The 14,206-nt window shown below is 39.3% G+C and overlaps 1 protein-coding gene across 6 annotated transcripts in view; it reads left to right on the forward strand.

The window, feature by feature from the left end:
* The window catches only part of GPR89A (G protein-coupled receptor 89A), a 58,943-nt gene that overhangs the window by 29,889 nt on the left and 14,848 nt on the right, over positions 1–14,206 (forward strand). For all 6 annotated transcript variants that reach the window (XM_025375514.1, XM_025375540.1, XM_025375503.1 and 3 more), the window contains 3 exons: positions 5,677–5,786; positions 8,323–8,411; positions 9,311–9,403. In XM_025375514.1, the coding sequence (XP_025231299.1) occupies positions 5,677–5,786; positions 8,323–8,411; positions 9,311–9,403 (292 nt within the window). The remainder of the gene's footprint in view (positions 1–5,676; positions 5,787–8,322; positions 8,412–9,310; positions 9,404–14,206) is intronic.

The raw sequence follows: 14,206 nt of genomic DNA on the forward strand, positions 1-14,206 counted from the left end.
TACAAAAATCAATTGTAGTCAGGAGCAGTGGTGCATGCGCCTGACCAGCTACTCAAGAGGCTAAAGCGAGAGAATTGTTTGAGCCCAGGAGTTTGAATGCAGCCTGAGAGCAATATAACAAGACCCCATCTTGAAAATCAAAATTTTTTAAATCAGTTGTCTTTCTATAAGCTAGCAATGGACATGTGGACATCAAATGTTTAAATACACTACTTACAATCACTCACAAAATGAAATACCTAGGTAGAAGTCTAACAAAACATGTATACAGGACTCGTTTGCTGAAAATTATAAAACTAATGAAAAAAATAAAAGAAGATACAAATAAATAGACATACCATGTTAATAGATTGGGAGACTCAACATAGTAATGATGTTAATTCTCCCCAAATTGATATACAAATTTAATGTTATTCATTTCAAAATCCCAGCAAGATTTATTTGTAGATATACACAAAACTATTCTAAAATTTGTACAGAAAGGCAAAATAACTAGAATAGTTAATACAATTTTTAAAAAGAACAATATGAGAGGAATTTGTCTACCTGATCTTAAAACATATTATATAGCTACAATAATCAAGACTGTGGTACTGGTAAACATAGATCAGTGGAACAGAAAAGAGAACCCAGAAATACACATGGCCAGGCACAGTGGCTCACGCCTGTAATCCCAACACTTTGGGAGGCTGAGGCAGGTAGATCACCTGAGGTCAGGAGTTTGAGACCAGCCTGACCAATATGGCGAAACCCCATCTCTACTAAAAATACAAAAATTAGCTGGACATGGTGGCATGCGCCTGTGGTCCCAGCTTCTTGGGAGGTTGAGACAGGAAAATTGCTTGAATCCAGGAGGTGGAGGTTGCAGTGAGCTGAGATTGCTCCACTGCCCCTGGGCAACAGAGCAAAAAAAAAAAAAAAAAAAAGAAATACACAAATACATTTTTGACAGAGATGCAAAAGCAGTTCAGTGGAGGAAAGATGGCCTTTCACCAAATGGTGCTAGAGCAATTAGGCATCCATAGGTTAAAAAAATGAATCTAAGGCCGGGCGCGGTGGCTCAAGCCTGTAATCCCAGCACTTTGGGAGGCCGAGACGGGCGGATCACGAGGTCAGGAGATCGAGACCATCCTGGCTAACACGGTGAAACCCCGTCTCTACTAAAAAAATACAAAAAACTACCCGGGCGAGGTGGCGGGCGCCTGTAGTCCCAGCTACTCGGGAGGCTGAGGCAGGAGAATGGCGTGAACCCAGGAGGCGGAGCTTGCAGTGAGCTGAGATCCGGCCACTGCACTCCAGCCTGGGTGATAGAGCAAGACTCCGTCTCAAAAAAAAAAAAAAAAAAAATGAATCTAAATCTAAGTCTTACACTTTATATAAAATTAAAACAGGCAGGGCACAGTGGCTCACGCTTGTAATCCCAGCACTTTGGGAGGCCAAGGCAGACAGATCACTTAAGGTCAGGAGTTCAAGACTAGCCTGGCGAACATGGTGAAACCCCCTCTCTACTAAAAATACAAAAAATTAGCCACGTGTGGTAGCGGGCGCTTGTAATCCCAGCTACTGGGGAGGCCGAGGCACAAGAATTGTTTGAACCCTGGAGGTGGAGGTTGCAGTGAGCCGAAATCTACCATTGCCCTCCAGCCTGGGCGACAGAGCGAGACGCCATCTCAAAAAAAATAAATAAATAAAAAATAAAACAGATAATAGACTAAAATGTAAAACTATAAAACTTTCGGGAAAAAAAAAAAAAAAAAAAAAACAAGGAGAGAATTTTTGGAATAAAGGGCTAAAAAAAAAATTTTTTATTTGATACAAAAAAAAAAAACAAAAAAAAAAAAAAAAATAAAAAAAAAAAAAACTTTGGAAAAAAAAAAAAAAAAAAAAAAAACCAGGAGAGAATCTTTGGAATCAAGGGCTAAGCAAAAAGTTATTTACTTGATACCAAAAGTAAAATCCATAAAAGGAAAAATTAATAAATTGGGCTCCATCAAAATTTAACACTTTTGCTCTGTAAAAGACGATTAAGGCCGGGTGCGGTGGCTGACACCTATAATCCCAGCACTTCGGGAGGCCAGGGCGGCTGGATCACAAGGTCAGGAGTTTGAGACCAGCCTGGCCAAGATGATGAAACCCCTTTCTCTATAAAAATAAAAAAATTTACCAGGCATGGTGACGGGCGCCTATAATCCCAGCTACTTGGGAGGCTGAGACAGGAGAATGGCTTGAACGCGGGAGGCGGAGGTTGCAGTGAGCCAAGATGGAGCCACTGCACTTTAGCCTGGGCAACAGAGCAAGACTCCTTCTCAAAAAAAAAAAAAGACTGTTAAGAGCATGAAAAGATAAGCTACCACTGGGAGAAAATATTTGCAAGCCACTTATTTGAGAAAGCACTAGTATATAGAATAAAAAACATTCAAAGCTTACATTAAAAAAAAAAGCAGTGCAGTTAGAAAATAAGCAAAAATGATGAACGTTTTATTGTAGAGGATACACAAATGGCACATAACCACCTGAAAAGGTGTTCAACGTTGTTAGCCATTATGGATTCAGCGTTGTTAGCCATTATGGATATGCCATTAAAACCACATTGAGATATCACTACACACCTGTCAGAATGGCTAAAATAAAAATTAGTGACAACACCAAATGCTAATAAGAATGCAGAGCAACTGGATCACTCACACATTGCTGGCATCCATGTAGAATGGTACAGTCCCTCTGGAACACATTTTAGTTCTTTCTTTAAAAGCTAAACATGCAGTTACCACACCCTAACAATTGTACTCCAGGGCATTCATCCAGAGAAATGAAGATTTATGTTCACACAAAAAACTGTACTTGAATGTTTATAGCAGCTTTATTCATAGTAGCTCCAAAACTGGAAACAAATGAGATATTCTTCAATGGTTGAATGGTTAAACAAACTGTGGTACATTCATGCCATGGAATACTACTTAGCAGGAAAAATGAACAAGCTATTGATACAAGCAAGAACCTGGATAAATCTCTAGAAAATTACGCTGAGTGAAAAAAGAATCCCCAAATAATATATACTGTATGATTCTAGTTATATATACATTTTTGAAATGACAAAATGGCAGAAATGGAGAACAGATTCATGGTTGCCGGAGTTAAGGAATTGGAGGTGGGAGGGAGATAAGCTGTATAGGTGCAGCCTGAAGGATCCTTGTAGTGATGGAAATGTCCTGTATTGTGACTCTATCAGTGTCAGTATCCTGGTTGTACTAGAGCTTTGCAAGATGTTTCAGTTGAGGAAATCTGGGTAAAGGGTACATGGAATCTCTGTGTTTTTTCTCAAAACCACATTATGAATCTACAATTATTTCAAAAGTTTAACTAAAAAAAAAAAAATAATGGCTGACTTCCTAGTAGAAACAGCAGAGACCAGAAAATAGTTGACTGATATTTAAACCACAATAGACATTTTTTAGCTTCTTCTTTGTACACTACCACCAAACCTCAGCCTAGTGTATATGTTTTTCCATATTAGGAACTTTTAAATGATGCTGGGCTAATAACAAATAGATAATTTCTTGTAGCTACCCTCGTTATAAAGATTCAATAGCGATGGTGATAGTAAAGAAAAGTTGAAGATGAAGGTAATCTAATTCTATAGTACCTCATATTGTTGGGGGTTTTTTAATTCCTTTTCACATTTCAGAAGGTTTAATATTGTTACCTTCTTAAATATATGATCATTTCTTTTTCATCTACAATTCATTTGATAAGAGCAAGATTGGTTTAGAATTAATAGATTCTTGATACAATTGAAAGTAAAAATGAATTGCTTAAAACAAGGCCATGCTTGTCTATGTGCCTCTAACTTTCACTTCTAGTGATTACACTTCTTTGCCTATTATGAGACCACAGCACAGTGTCAGTCACCTTTACGTACTCAATCGATTCCACTCCACAGCCAGTCATTAGTGTTTGTTGTATTGTAGACACTGAAAATAAGAACAATAGAAATGAGCTCTGTGCTTTCTCTCTCACAACTGCCTCCTTTAATCCTGCATGTTAAGCTGAAATGAACTATTAAATGAGTGGAATAAAACTCTTGCTTTCTTTATGTATGTGTTCTAGCTTTTTCAACTATGAAAATATAAAAACCTAGAATTACTGAGCCTTTATCTTACAAGTCAGAATCTTCCTAGGTCTGAGCCTCTTCTTGGTTGTTTATTACATCTTCCCAAAATGGTGAGTGATAGTAGATGTGTAGTTAGAAGAAAGGCAGAAAGAGCTAAAAGAGCTGTGTTTCATTCACTCAGTATCCAGGCAAAGGTCATTTTCAAAAGGAAACAGTTAAGTCAACATGGCTGACATTCTTTCTTGTTAATATCATTTTAGCTAATGACTCAAAGAATTTCACCCATAGAAATATAATTTGATCTTTGGTACCATTGGTACTGTTTGTATTAGTCACAGGCATAAATACCAACGCTGCTTCTTGCTCTTCACCATTTTTATCTTTTGCCTCCCAAAAATACCCACCTTGAGTTACATTTTTCTTTGGTCCTGCTACTCTATTTTTATTAGACTCATCCTAGTTCATTTTATGCCTGTAGGCCTTGGCCCATTAAACCCTTTAAATAATCGATTATGTACAAATGATCTTTTTTTTGATCCTCACTAGGACCCTGTTAATACCTTTGTGGTGGGTTGGGACATGCCAGCAGCTACCACTGTGCTAGTCGGTCCTCCACAGACTGAGAGGACAAAGAGTGATATGTTTCCTGTTGATTTATTCAGCTGTAGGACAGATTACAGAAGGTGAGGGTATTGGAACTTAGAGACTAATATTTTAGACGGGGACAGGTTTATGCAACTTTGCTATTTTTTTTTTCCTTTTGTCTGCCTTTGAAAAAGAAAGAAGAAAGCATGTATTTCGTTTCTAACTCTGTATTTGGTCCTTTAGTTAGGTATGTTAGCTGGGTTTTTTTTTGTTTTTTGTTTTTTGTTTTTGAGATGGAGTCTCACTCTGTCACCCGGGCTGGAGTGCAGTGGCGTGATCTCAGCTCACTGCAACCTCTGCCTCCTAGAGTCACGCAGTTCTCCTGCCTCAGCCTCGCAAGTAGCTGGGATTACAGACATGGGTCACCATGCCCAGCTAATTTTTGTATTTTTAGTAGAGACGGGGTTTCACCATGTTGCCCATGCTGGTCTTGAACTCCCAACCTCAGGTGATCCACCTGCCTCAGCCTCCCGAAGTGCTGGGATTACAGGTGTGAGCCACCACGCCCGGCCAGGTATGTTAGCTGTTTTATTTTGTTTTTAAATGGTAACTGTAGTAATTAAACTATGTATAACACGTTGTAGTTGACAACCTGAATTCATATATATTATCTCATTTATCTTCACAACCATCCAGAGATGAGGAGATGAAAACTCTTAAGACCTCCCAGCTTCCAAGTGGCAGAGCCAGTCCTCAAATTTATCGCCTAGCCCAAATTCTGTTCTTCTTCACCCAGGCCACATTGCTTCCACATAGTTTACCTTCAGTTGTAAGTAGTGCAAAAGTAGGACTCCAGAATCAATATCCTTCCAGAAACAGCTCAGTACATGAGAGGCAGTTGTGAGACTGGAAAGTGGATGGGACTAGACTGTGAGGGTCCATGCTTCCTTGCTGAGGCTTTATATTTTCTTTCATTTCAGGATGGCAATGGCACGGAGAACAATGTTCCAGAAAGGGGAAGTGCATAACAAACCATCAGGTTTCTGGGGAATGATAAAAAGTGTTACCACTTCAGCACCAGGAAGTGAAAGTATCCTTTGTCTCTCTGCTTGATTCTTTTTCTCAACTGTGGACCAAGAGCAAAAGAAAAAAGTGGTATTGGGATAGTCCCTTCTAAGGTACCTGACTACATCAGAGTCCAAACTCCTAAGAGCTACTAGGCTTAGGAAATACCTTGTGTACAGTCATCTTTCCAACACCCGCACAAGATCATAAAATCATTGTCTTTGAGCTGAAGCAGTCCTAAAAAGTCAGTCTTTCCATTTTACAGATGAGAAAATAGACCCAGAGAGGTTAAGTCACACAGTGGTTTGTGGCAAAGCTAGAAATGTAACTGTGATCTCCTCTTCATAGTTCTTTCCACTACACTATTACATTTCTCAACTCTGAAAAACCACCATAAAGCATAATGGCTACCTAAAATAAATGGCTTGTATATGGGATGGTAAAGGCCCATTTCTAAAGTAATTAGTATTCCTAAACAATTTTTAAGTAGCTCTGCTTCTCCAGCGACATTTCGGTTTAAAGAATCAAGGAGAGGCTGGGCGCAGTGGCTCACCCCTGTAATCCCAGCACTTTGCAAGACCTAGGTGGGCAGATTACTTGAACCCAGGAGTTCCAAGACGAGCCTGGGCAACATGGCAAAACCTCATCTCTACAAAATATGCAAAAATTAGCCAGGCCTAGTGGCATGTGCCTGTAGTCCCAGCTACTACAGGAGGCTGAGGTGGCAGGATTGTTTGAACTTAGGAGGCTGAGGTAGCAGTGAGCCCAGATCACACCACTGTACTCCTGCCTGGGCAACAGAGCTAGACCCTGTCTTAAACTAAGAAAGAATAAAGGAGATTTGATTAATAGATTAATAAATTGTTCTTCCTGACTGGTTATGATGTTGAACTACTTCCCAAATTATGTAACCAAATTTCTGTGTGGCTCTGGCACTATTAGGTCAAAACTTTGGGGAACTAAACATGAGATAGCATACTCGTGTTTCCTTCTCTGTCCCAGGGAAATACAGTTTCCCTTTTGCCTCAATTACAGAAAGATGTCTATTCTTGCTACAAATTATGATTTATGTCCTGGTGTCAAATGAAGATAAGATCAAAGAAAGGCAAGGTGATTGTGGAAGAGAAAGAAAAAGGATTAATTTAGATTTATTTAATCAAGAAACATTTATTTTGTATCTCCTATTTCCAGGCCGAGTGCTAAGTAATAAAATGATGACTAGAGTACAGCCTTTGTCCTCAAGGAGCTTACCCTCTAATCATGGGAGAGACAGACATGTAACTAGTTAAACCATATTGTTTGGTGGCCTGAACCATGCCAGTAGTAGCCTCTATTTAAGAAGGAACTGAAGGGCACTTACTGATTTGGGTAATAGTGGGAAAAATCTGAGAGGAGAGAGTGTTTGGATTGAAGTATGTGCTTCTATTTTAGAAGGGGCTATATTTACTGTATTTATTACTTAAAAGTTTATAAAAGCCAATAATAGGTTTGAACTGTGTTAGTGATGAGTCAACAAACATATCAGGATTAAGCCGGGCGCAGTGGCTCAAGCCTGTAATCCCAGCACTTTGGGAGGCTGAGACGGGCGGATCACAAGGTCAGGAGATCGAGACCATCCTGGCTAACACGGTGAAACTCCGTCTCTACTAAAAAATACAAAAAACTAGCCGGGCGAGGTGGCGGGCGCCTGTGGTCCCAGCTACTCCGGAGGCTGAGGCAGGAGAATGGCGTAAACCCGGGAGGCGGAGCTTGCAGTGAGCTGAGATCCGGCCACTGCACTCCAGCCTGGGCGACAGAGCCAGACTCAATCTCAAAAAAAAAAAAAAAAACATATCAGGATTATTTAACCTCCCTGAGTCCCTGTTCTCTAAATGGGAGAATAACTCTACCTGATTTAGTTATTGGAAAATAACATAGTGTAATGGAAAGAGCAGGCTTTGGAGGAAAAGAGGATCTGACTTTGTATCTCTGTCAGTTAATCGTGTGACTTTGAGCAAGTTATTTAACTCTCTGAGCTTCACTTTCCTTATGTGCAAAATGGATAACACCATGGGATAAGACAATCCCATGAAGATAAGATATAAAAGAAGATAATGTTTGGAAAGAAGGTAATGTCTGTAAATCCTAGCCTATATTAGAACACAGTAAAGTATTAGTTCCCTTTTCTAACATTATAGTTATTCAGATAATATAGGACACAACTATGCTTTATTAGAGGTGTTATTATTATGTAACTATTTACAATCTCGAACATTACATTTGACTTAATCTAACTAGATAAATCAAAAAACAAATGAAACCATCTGTTTGAGCGGCTTGACTTAAGAGAAACTGAGTGGTAATTGTTTGGTGGTAATGCTCTTGATGGAGAAGCTTTTACACACCTGCGTCAGAGGTTGGGACAGTTGCTCTGAAGTAGCACTGCTGGCTGTGAAACAGGAAATTGAGAATACAGGCAATTCCTGGAATCCACTATAGGAAAAACCAAAAGTATATGCTTTCTCATTGCCATTTCTTGAAATTCCTATGTGATTTAAACCTTGATGCCCATTCTGTATCAGATCTTACTCTTATTCAACAGGAAGTGGATGCTTTGGAAGAACTAAGCAGGCAGCTTTTTCTGGAAACAGCTGATCTGTATGCTACCAAGGTACAGAGCAAGGAAACTGAAGTGTGGTTTTTACCATGTTGATTAAAGAGAGAACAACACTAAATGGCTTTTTAGGTTTCTCTGTGGCCAAGCAAGAGATACCTCATAGCTTCAATATCAGCCAGGAAGCATTAGGGATTAGGAAGCAATTTCTTCATGAAATTGCTCCTATCACTAGCAAAATCCTTAATGGAACACTCTCAATAGTAGCAGTTGGTGGGATAGTCAGAAGAGGCTTTTCAACATTTAGGAAGGTGGCACGTACCACCTCCTACTAACCTGGGGTAAAGATGGTAGCTACTTTTATTCCTTTATAAGTTAGTGATATTTTAAAAGCAGTAGACACCTATCTGCCATGGATGGCCTAGCCCTGTTTTAAAGGATCCAGATCAGTAAGTGTCGAAACTGCAAGAAGTAACTTTCCTATGTACACCTAAAATAAAATATAATTTAAATATGCAAAATCTGTTAGTGAAGATTGCAAACTTTTAGTTCTTTTTTAGGATAACTTTACCGGAGTAACCTTATAGGATAGAAGTTAACATAGGCTTTGGAAACATAGACCTGAGCCTACTCACCAGCTGTATGACTTTGAGCAAGTTATTGAACCTCTCAAAGCCTCAATTTTCTCATCTGTAAAATTAAGATAATAGAACATATCTCACAAGAGTTGTATGAAGATTAAGTGGATAATGCATGTAAGATGTTTATTCCAGTCTCTGGCTATAAGTAAGCATTCAACAAGTGTTGGCCATAACTACTATTATTAGTTTAATATTATTACAGTGTATGGTTTTTTTGACTTAGCCTGAGCAGTGATTCATAGAGGGAAGAATACTTGTGTTGAATATAAATTTATATTTTGCTGAGAACCATGTTTTGTGTTTGTTTTCCCCCAGGAGAGAATAGAATACTCCAAAACTTTCAAGGGGAAATACTTTAATTTTCTTGGTTACTTTTTCTCTATTTACTGTGTTTGGAAAATTTTCATGGTAAGTGTGTTATTTTTAATTGTCAGAATTTAGATGTTTTTTCCTAGTAATGGCAGGGAGATAAGAGTGGATTTGACTGATATATTAAACTAAATTCCAAATGTGATTGAGTCAGCAGAGAGCATGATCTTTCACATCTCTGGGCTTCATTTGTTATCCTCTCTCCTTTTTAGATTACATAGAAAAGGGAGGTTGCATTTTTCTTCTGTCAGAAATTGTTAATAAGGCCTTATTTTATGAAATACCTAAATTGAGGCCAGGTGCAGTGGCTCATGCCTGTAATACCAGCACTTTGGGAGGCCAAGGCAGGTATATCACCTGAGGTCAGGAGTTCGAGAACAGCCTGACCAACATGGTGAAACCCCATCTCTACTAAAAATACAGAAATTAGCCAGGTGTGGTGGTGGACACTGTAACCCCAACTACCCAGGAGGCTGAGGCAGGAGAATCGCTTGAACCCTAGAGGTGGACGTTGCAGTGAGCTAAGATTACGCCACTGCATTCCAGCCTGGGGACAGAGTGAGACCCTATCTATCTATCTATCTATCTATCTATCTATCTATCTATCTATAGAGAGAGAGAGAGTGAACAATTCTTACTTTACATTCTCCTTTCTGTGTTACCCATGAGCACATGACTGTATATAACCTCAACTTCTACCTTCAGCTCAGAATTTACTTGTCCTTTTTAATAATGTGTATATCTAAAAAATTAAGTTCACAATAAATTCTAAAATGTATTTCCATAGATAAATTCATTTGCTCTACATATAGTTCTAATTATTTTGTGGTTTTCTCATAATATTTTTTATGTACAGTATTTGTGTTTACCTCTGACTCGGGTACTAATGGATTTCAATGTGATTACAGAAAAGGCTGATTTGACTTCCTAGTTTGATGACTTTCCTGCTGGGTTTGTATTTGTGCAAAGAGGAGTTTTGTCAGCTTGTTAGTTAATTTTTGATCAATGTAGATGAATGAGGATTTTCGTTATATAAAGGATCTAGTGTTACAATAAATTGATGTCAGTACTACTCAGATGACATTTTAAAATCTGGATTCATTCAGTGGGAGAGAATGAATGAAGATAGTATGTTCAATTAGCAAAGCTACTAAAAGGTATTTTCCTAAGATGCAGACTTTAGGGAAGCATGTCTTTTTTTGTTTTTTTATTTCGTTTTGTTTTGTTTTTAGATGAAGTCTCAGTCTGTCACCCAAGCTGTAATGCAGTGGTGTGATCTTGGCTCACTGCAACCTCCGCCTCCTGGGCTCAAGCAATTCTCCTGCCTCAGCCTCCCAAGTAGCTGGAATTACAAGCACGCACCAACATGCCCGGCTAACTTTTTTGTATTTCAGTAGACACAGGGTTTCACCATGTTGCCCAAGGTGGTTTCTAACTCCTGAGCTAGGCAATCTGCCCACCTCAGCCTCCCAAAGTGCTGGGACTACAGGTGTGAGCCATCGCACCCGGCCTAGGGAAGCATGTCTTTTTTTGGGGGGCGGGGGCGGAGATGGAGTCTCACTCTGTTGCCTAGGCTGGAGTGCAGTGGCACGATCTCGGCTTGCTACAACCCCTCCGCCTTCTGGATTCAAGTGATTCCCCTGCCTTAGCCTCCCATATCGGGGAACCAGCCCAATTTTTCAATGTAGGTTCTTTTCTATTTTCCCTAAATGTCAGCTGGTCTGAGAAATAAAGGGAAAGAGTACAAAAGAGAGAAATTTTAAAGCTGGATGTCCGGGTGAGACATCACATGTCAGCAGGTTCTGTGATGCCCGCTGAGCCGCAAAACCAGCAAGTTTTTATTAGTGATTTTTAAAGGGGTGGGAGTGTACAAATAGGGTGTGGGTCACAGAAATCACATGCTTCACAAGGCAGTAAAATATCACAAGGCAAATGGGGGCAGGGCGAGATCACAGGACTGGGGTGAAATTAAAATTGCTAATGAAGTTTCATGTCCCACTGGACACGCGTTGTCACTGATAACATCTTATCAGGACACAGGGTTTGAGAGCCAACAACCAGTCTTGACTAAAATTTACTAAGCAGGAATTTCCTCATCCTAATAGGCCTGGGATCCCTGCGGGAGACCGGGGCTTATTTCATCCCTTATCTGCAACTGTGTAAGACAGACACTCTCAGAGCGGCCATTTTAGAGGCCTACCCCTGGGAATGCATTCTCTTTCTCAGGGCTGTTCCTTGCTGAGAAAAAGAATTCAGCAATATTTCTCCTTTTCGCTTTTGTAAGAAGAGAAATATGGCTCTATTCCGCCCAGCTCTCGGGCAGTCAGACGTAACAGTTATCTCCCTTGTTCCCTGAACATCGCTGTTACCTGTTCTTTTTTTAAGGTGCCCAGATTTCATATTGTTTAAACACACATGCTTTATGAACAATTTATGTAGTTAACGCAATCATCACAGGGTCCTGAGGCAACATACATCCTCAACTTACGAAGATGACAGGATTAAGAGATTAAAGACAGGCATAGGAAATCACAAGAGTATTGATTGGGGAAGTGATAAATGTCCATGAAATCTTCAGAATTTATGTTCTTCTGCCATGGCTTCAGTGGGTCCCTCCATTCAGGGTCCCTGACTTCCACAACTCTCCCAAGTAGCTGGGACTACAGGTGCGCACCACAACGCCCGGCTAATTTTTTGTATGTTTAGTAGAGATGGGATTTCACCATCTTGGCCAGGATGGTCTCCATCTCCTGACCTTGTGATCCATCTGTCTCAGCCTCCCAAAGTGCCACTGCGCCCAGCCAGCATGTCATTTTTTAACAGGTTTATTGGGGTATAACTGATACATAAACCAAACATATATTTATGTACAACTGGGTACATTTTGACATACATATATACCTATGCAACAACCATCATCACAGTCAAAACAGAGAACACATCCATCCATCACTGCCATAAGATTCCTGGTTTCCCTTCATAATGCCTCTCTCCCACACCTCTAGTCCCCAGACTGCCAATCTGCTTTCTCTCATTATATATTATTTTATATTTTCTAGAATGTTATGTAAGTAGAATCCTACAGTATGTATCCTTTTTCTGTCTGGCTTATTTTACTCAGCATGATTATTTTAAATTTTATCCATCTTACGATGTGTATCAGTAGTTTATTCCTTTGTATTGCTGAGTAGTGTTTCCATGGTTTGGATGTGCCACAATTTTGTTTGTCCATTCATCCGATGATGAATATTTGGTTGTTTCCATTTTGGAGATATTACAGATAAAGTTGCTGTGAACGTTTGTGTACAATTTTGTGTATAGACGTGTGCTGTCTTTCTCTTGAGTAGGCACTTAGGAGTGGAACGTCTGGATCATATGGCAGATGTAATGTTTAACTTTTAAAGAAACAGGCAACTGTTTTCCAAAAACATTGTATCATTTACATTTCTACCTGCACTGTGTATGAGTTTCAGTTGTTCCACATCCTCACCAACACTCTGTATGGCCAGTCTTACTAATTTTAGACATTCTGATAGATATGAAGTGATATTGCATTGTGGTTTTAATTTATATTTTCTTAATGTCTAATGATATTGAGCATCTTTTCATGTGCTTATTTTCCACCGATTTTTTTTTTTTTGGTGAATTATCTGTTCAAAAATTTTGCCAATTTTTTTTTAAATTTTAAGTTCTGAGGTACATGTGCAGGATGTGCAAGTTTGTTACGTAGGTAAGTATGTGCCATGGTGATTTGCTGCACTTATCAACCCATCACCTAGGTATTAAGCCCAGCATCCATTAGCTATTTTCCCTGATGCTCTCTCTCCTCCACCCTCCCTGTGTCTGTGTGTTCACATTGTTCATCTCCCACGTATAAGTGAGAACATGTGGTATTTGGTTTTCTGTTCCTGCATTAGTTTGATGAGGATGATGGCTTCCAGCTCCATCCATGTCCCTGCAACAGACATGATCTCATTACTTTTTATGGCAGTGTAGTATTCCATGGTGTATATATACCACATTTTCTTTATCCAGTCTATCATTGATGGGCATTTGGGTTGATTCCAAATAGCGCATTCTTTGCTGTTGTGAACAGTGCTGCAGTGGATGTACATGTGTATGTATCTTTATAATTCCTTTGGGTATATACCCAGTAATGGGACTGCTGGGTCAAATGATATTTCTGGTGCTGGGTCTTTGAGGAATCACCACACTGTCTTCCACAATGGTTGAGTTAATGTACATTCCCACCAACAGTGTAAAAGCGTTCCTATTTCTCTGTAGCCTCACCAGCATCTGTTGTTTCTTGACTTTTTAATAATTGCCATTCTGACTGGTGTGAGATGGTATCTCATTGTCTAATGATCAGTTATACTGAGCTTGAGCTTTTTTCATACGTTCGTCGGCTGCATAAATGTCTTCTTTTGAGAATTGTCTGTTCATATCCTTTGCTTACTTTTTAATAGGGTTGTTCGATTTTTTCTTGTAAATTTGTTTAAGTTCCTTGTAGATTCTGGATATTAGGCCTTTGTCAGATGGATAGATTGCAAAAGTTTTCTCCCATTCTGTAGGTTGTCTATTCACCCTGATGATAGTTTCTTTAGCTGTGCAGAAGCTCTTCAGTTTAATTAGATCCCATTTGTCAAGTTTTGCTTTTGTGGCAGTTGCTTTTGACATTTTTGTCATGAAACCTTTGCCTGTGCCATGTCCTAAATGGTATTGCCTAGATTTTCTTCTAGGGTTTTTATAGTTTTGGGTTTTACATTCACATCTTTAATCCATCTTGAGTTAATTTTTGTATAAGGTGTAAAAAAGGGTTCCAGTTTCAATTTTCTGCATATG

The sequence above is a fragment of the Theropithecus gelada genome, chromosome 1, assembly GCF_003255815.1.
Source record: "Theropithecus gelada isolate Dixy chromosome 1, Tgel_1.0, whole genome shotgun sequence".
In the NCBI taxonomy this organism is placed as follows: domain Eukaryota; kingdom Metazoa; phylum Chordata; class Mammalia; order Primates; family Cercopithecidae; genus Theropithecus; species Theropithecus gelada.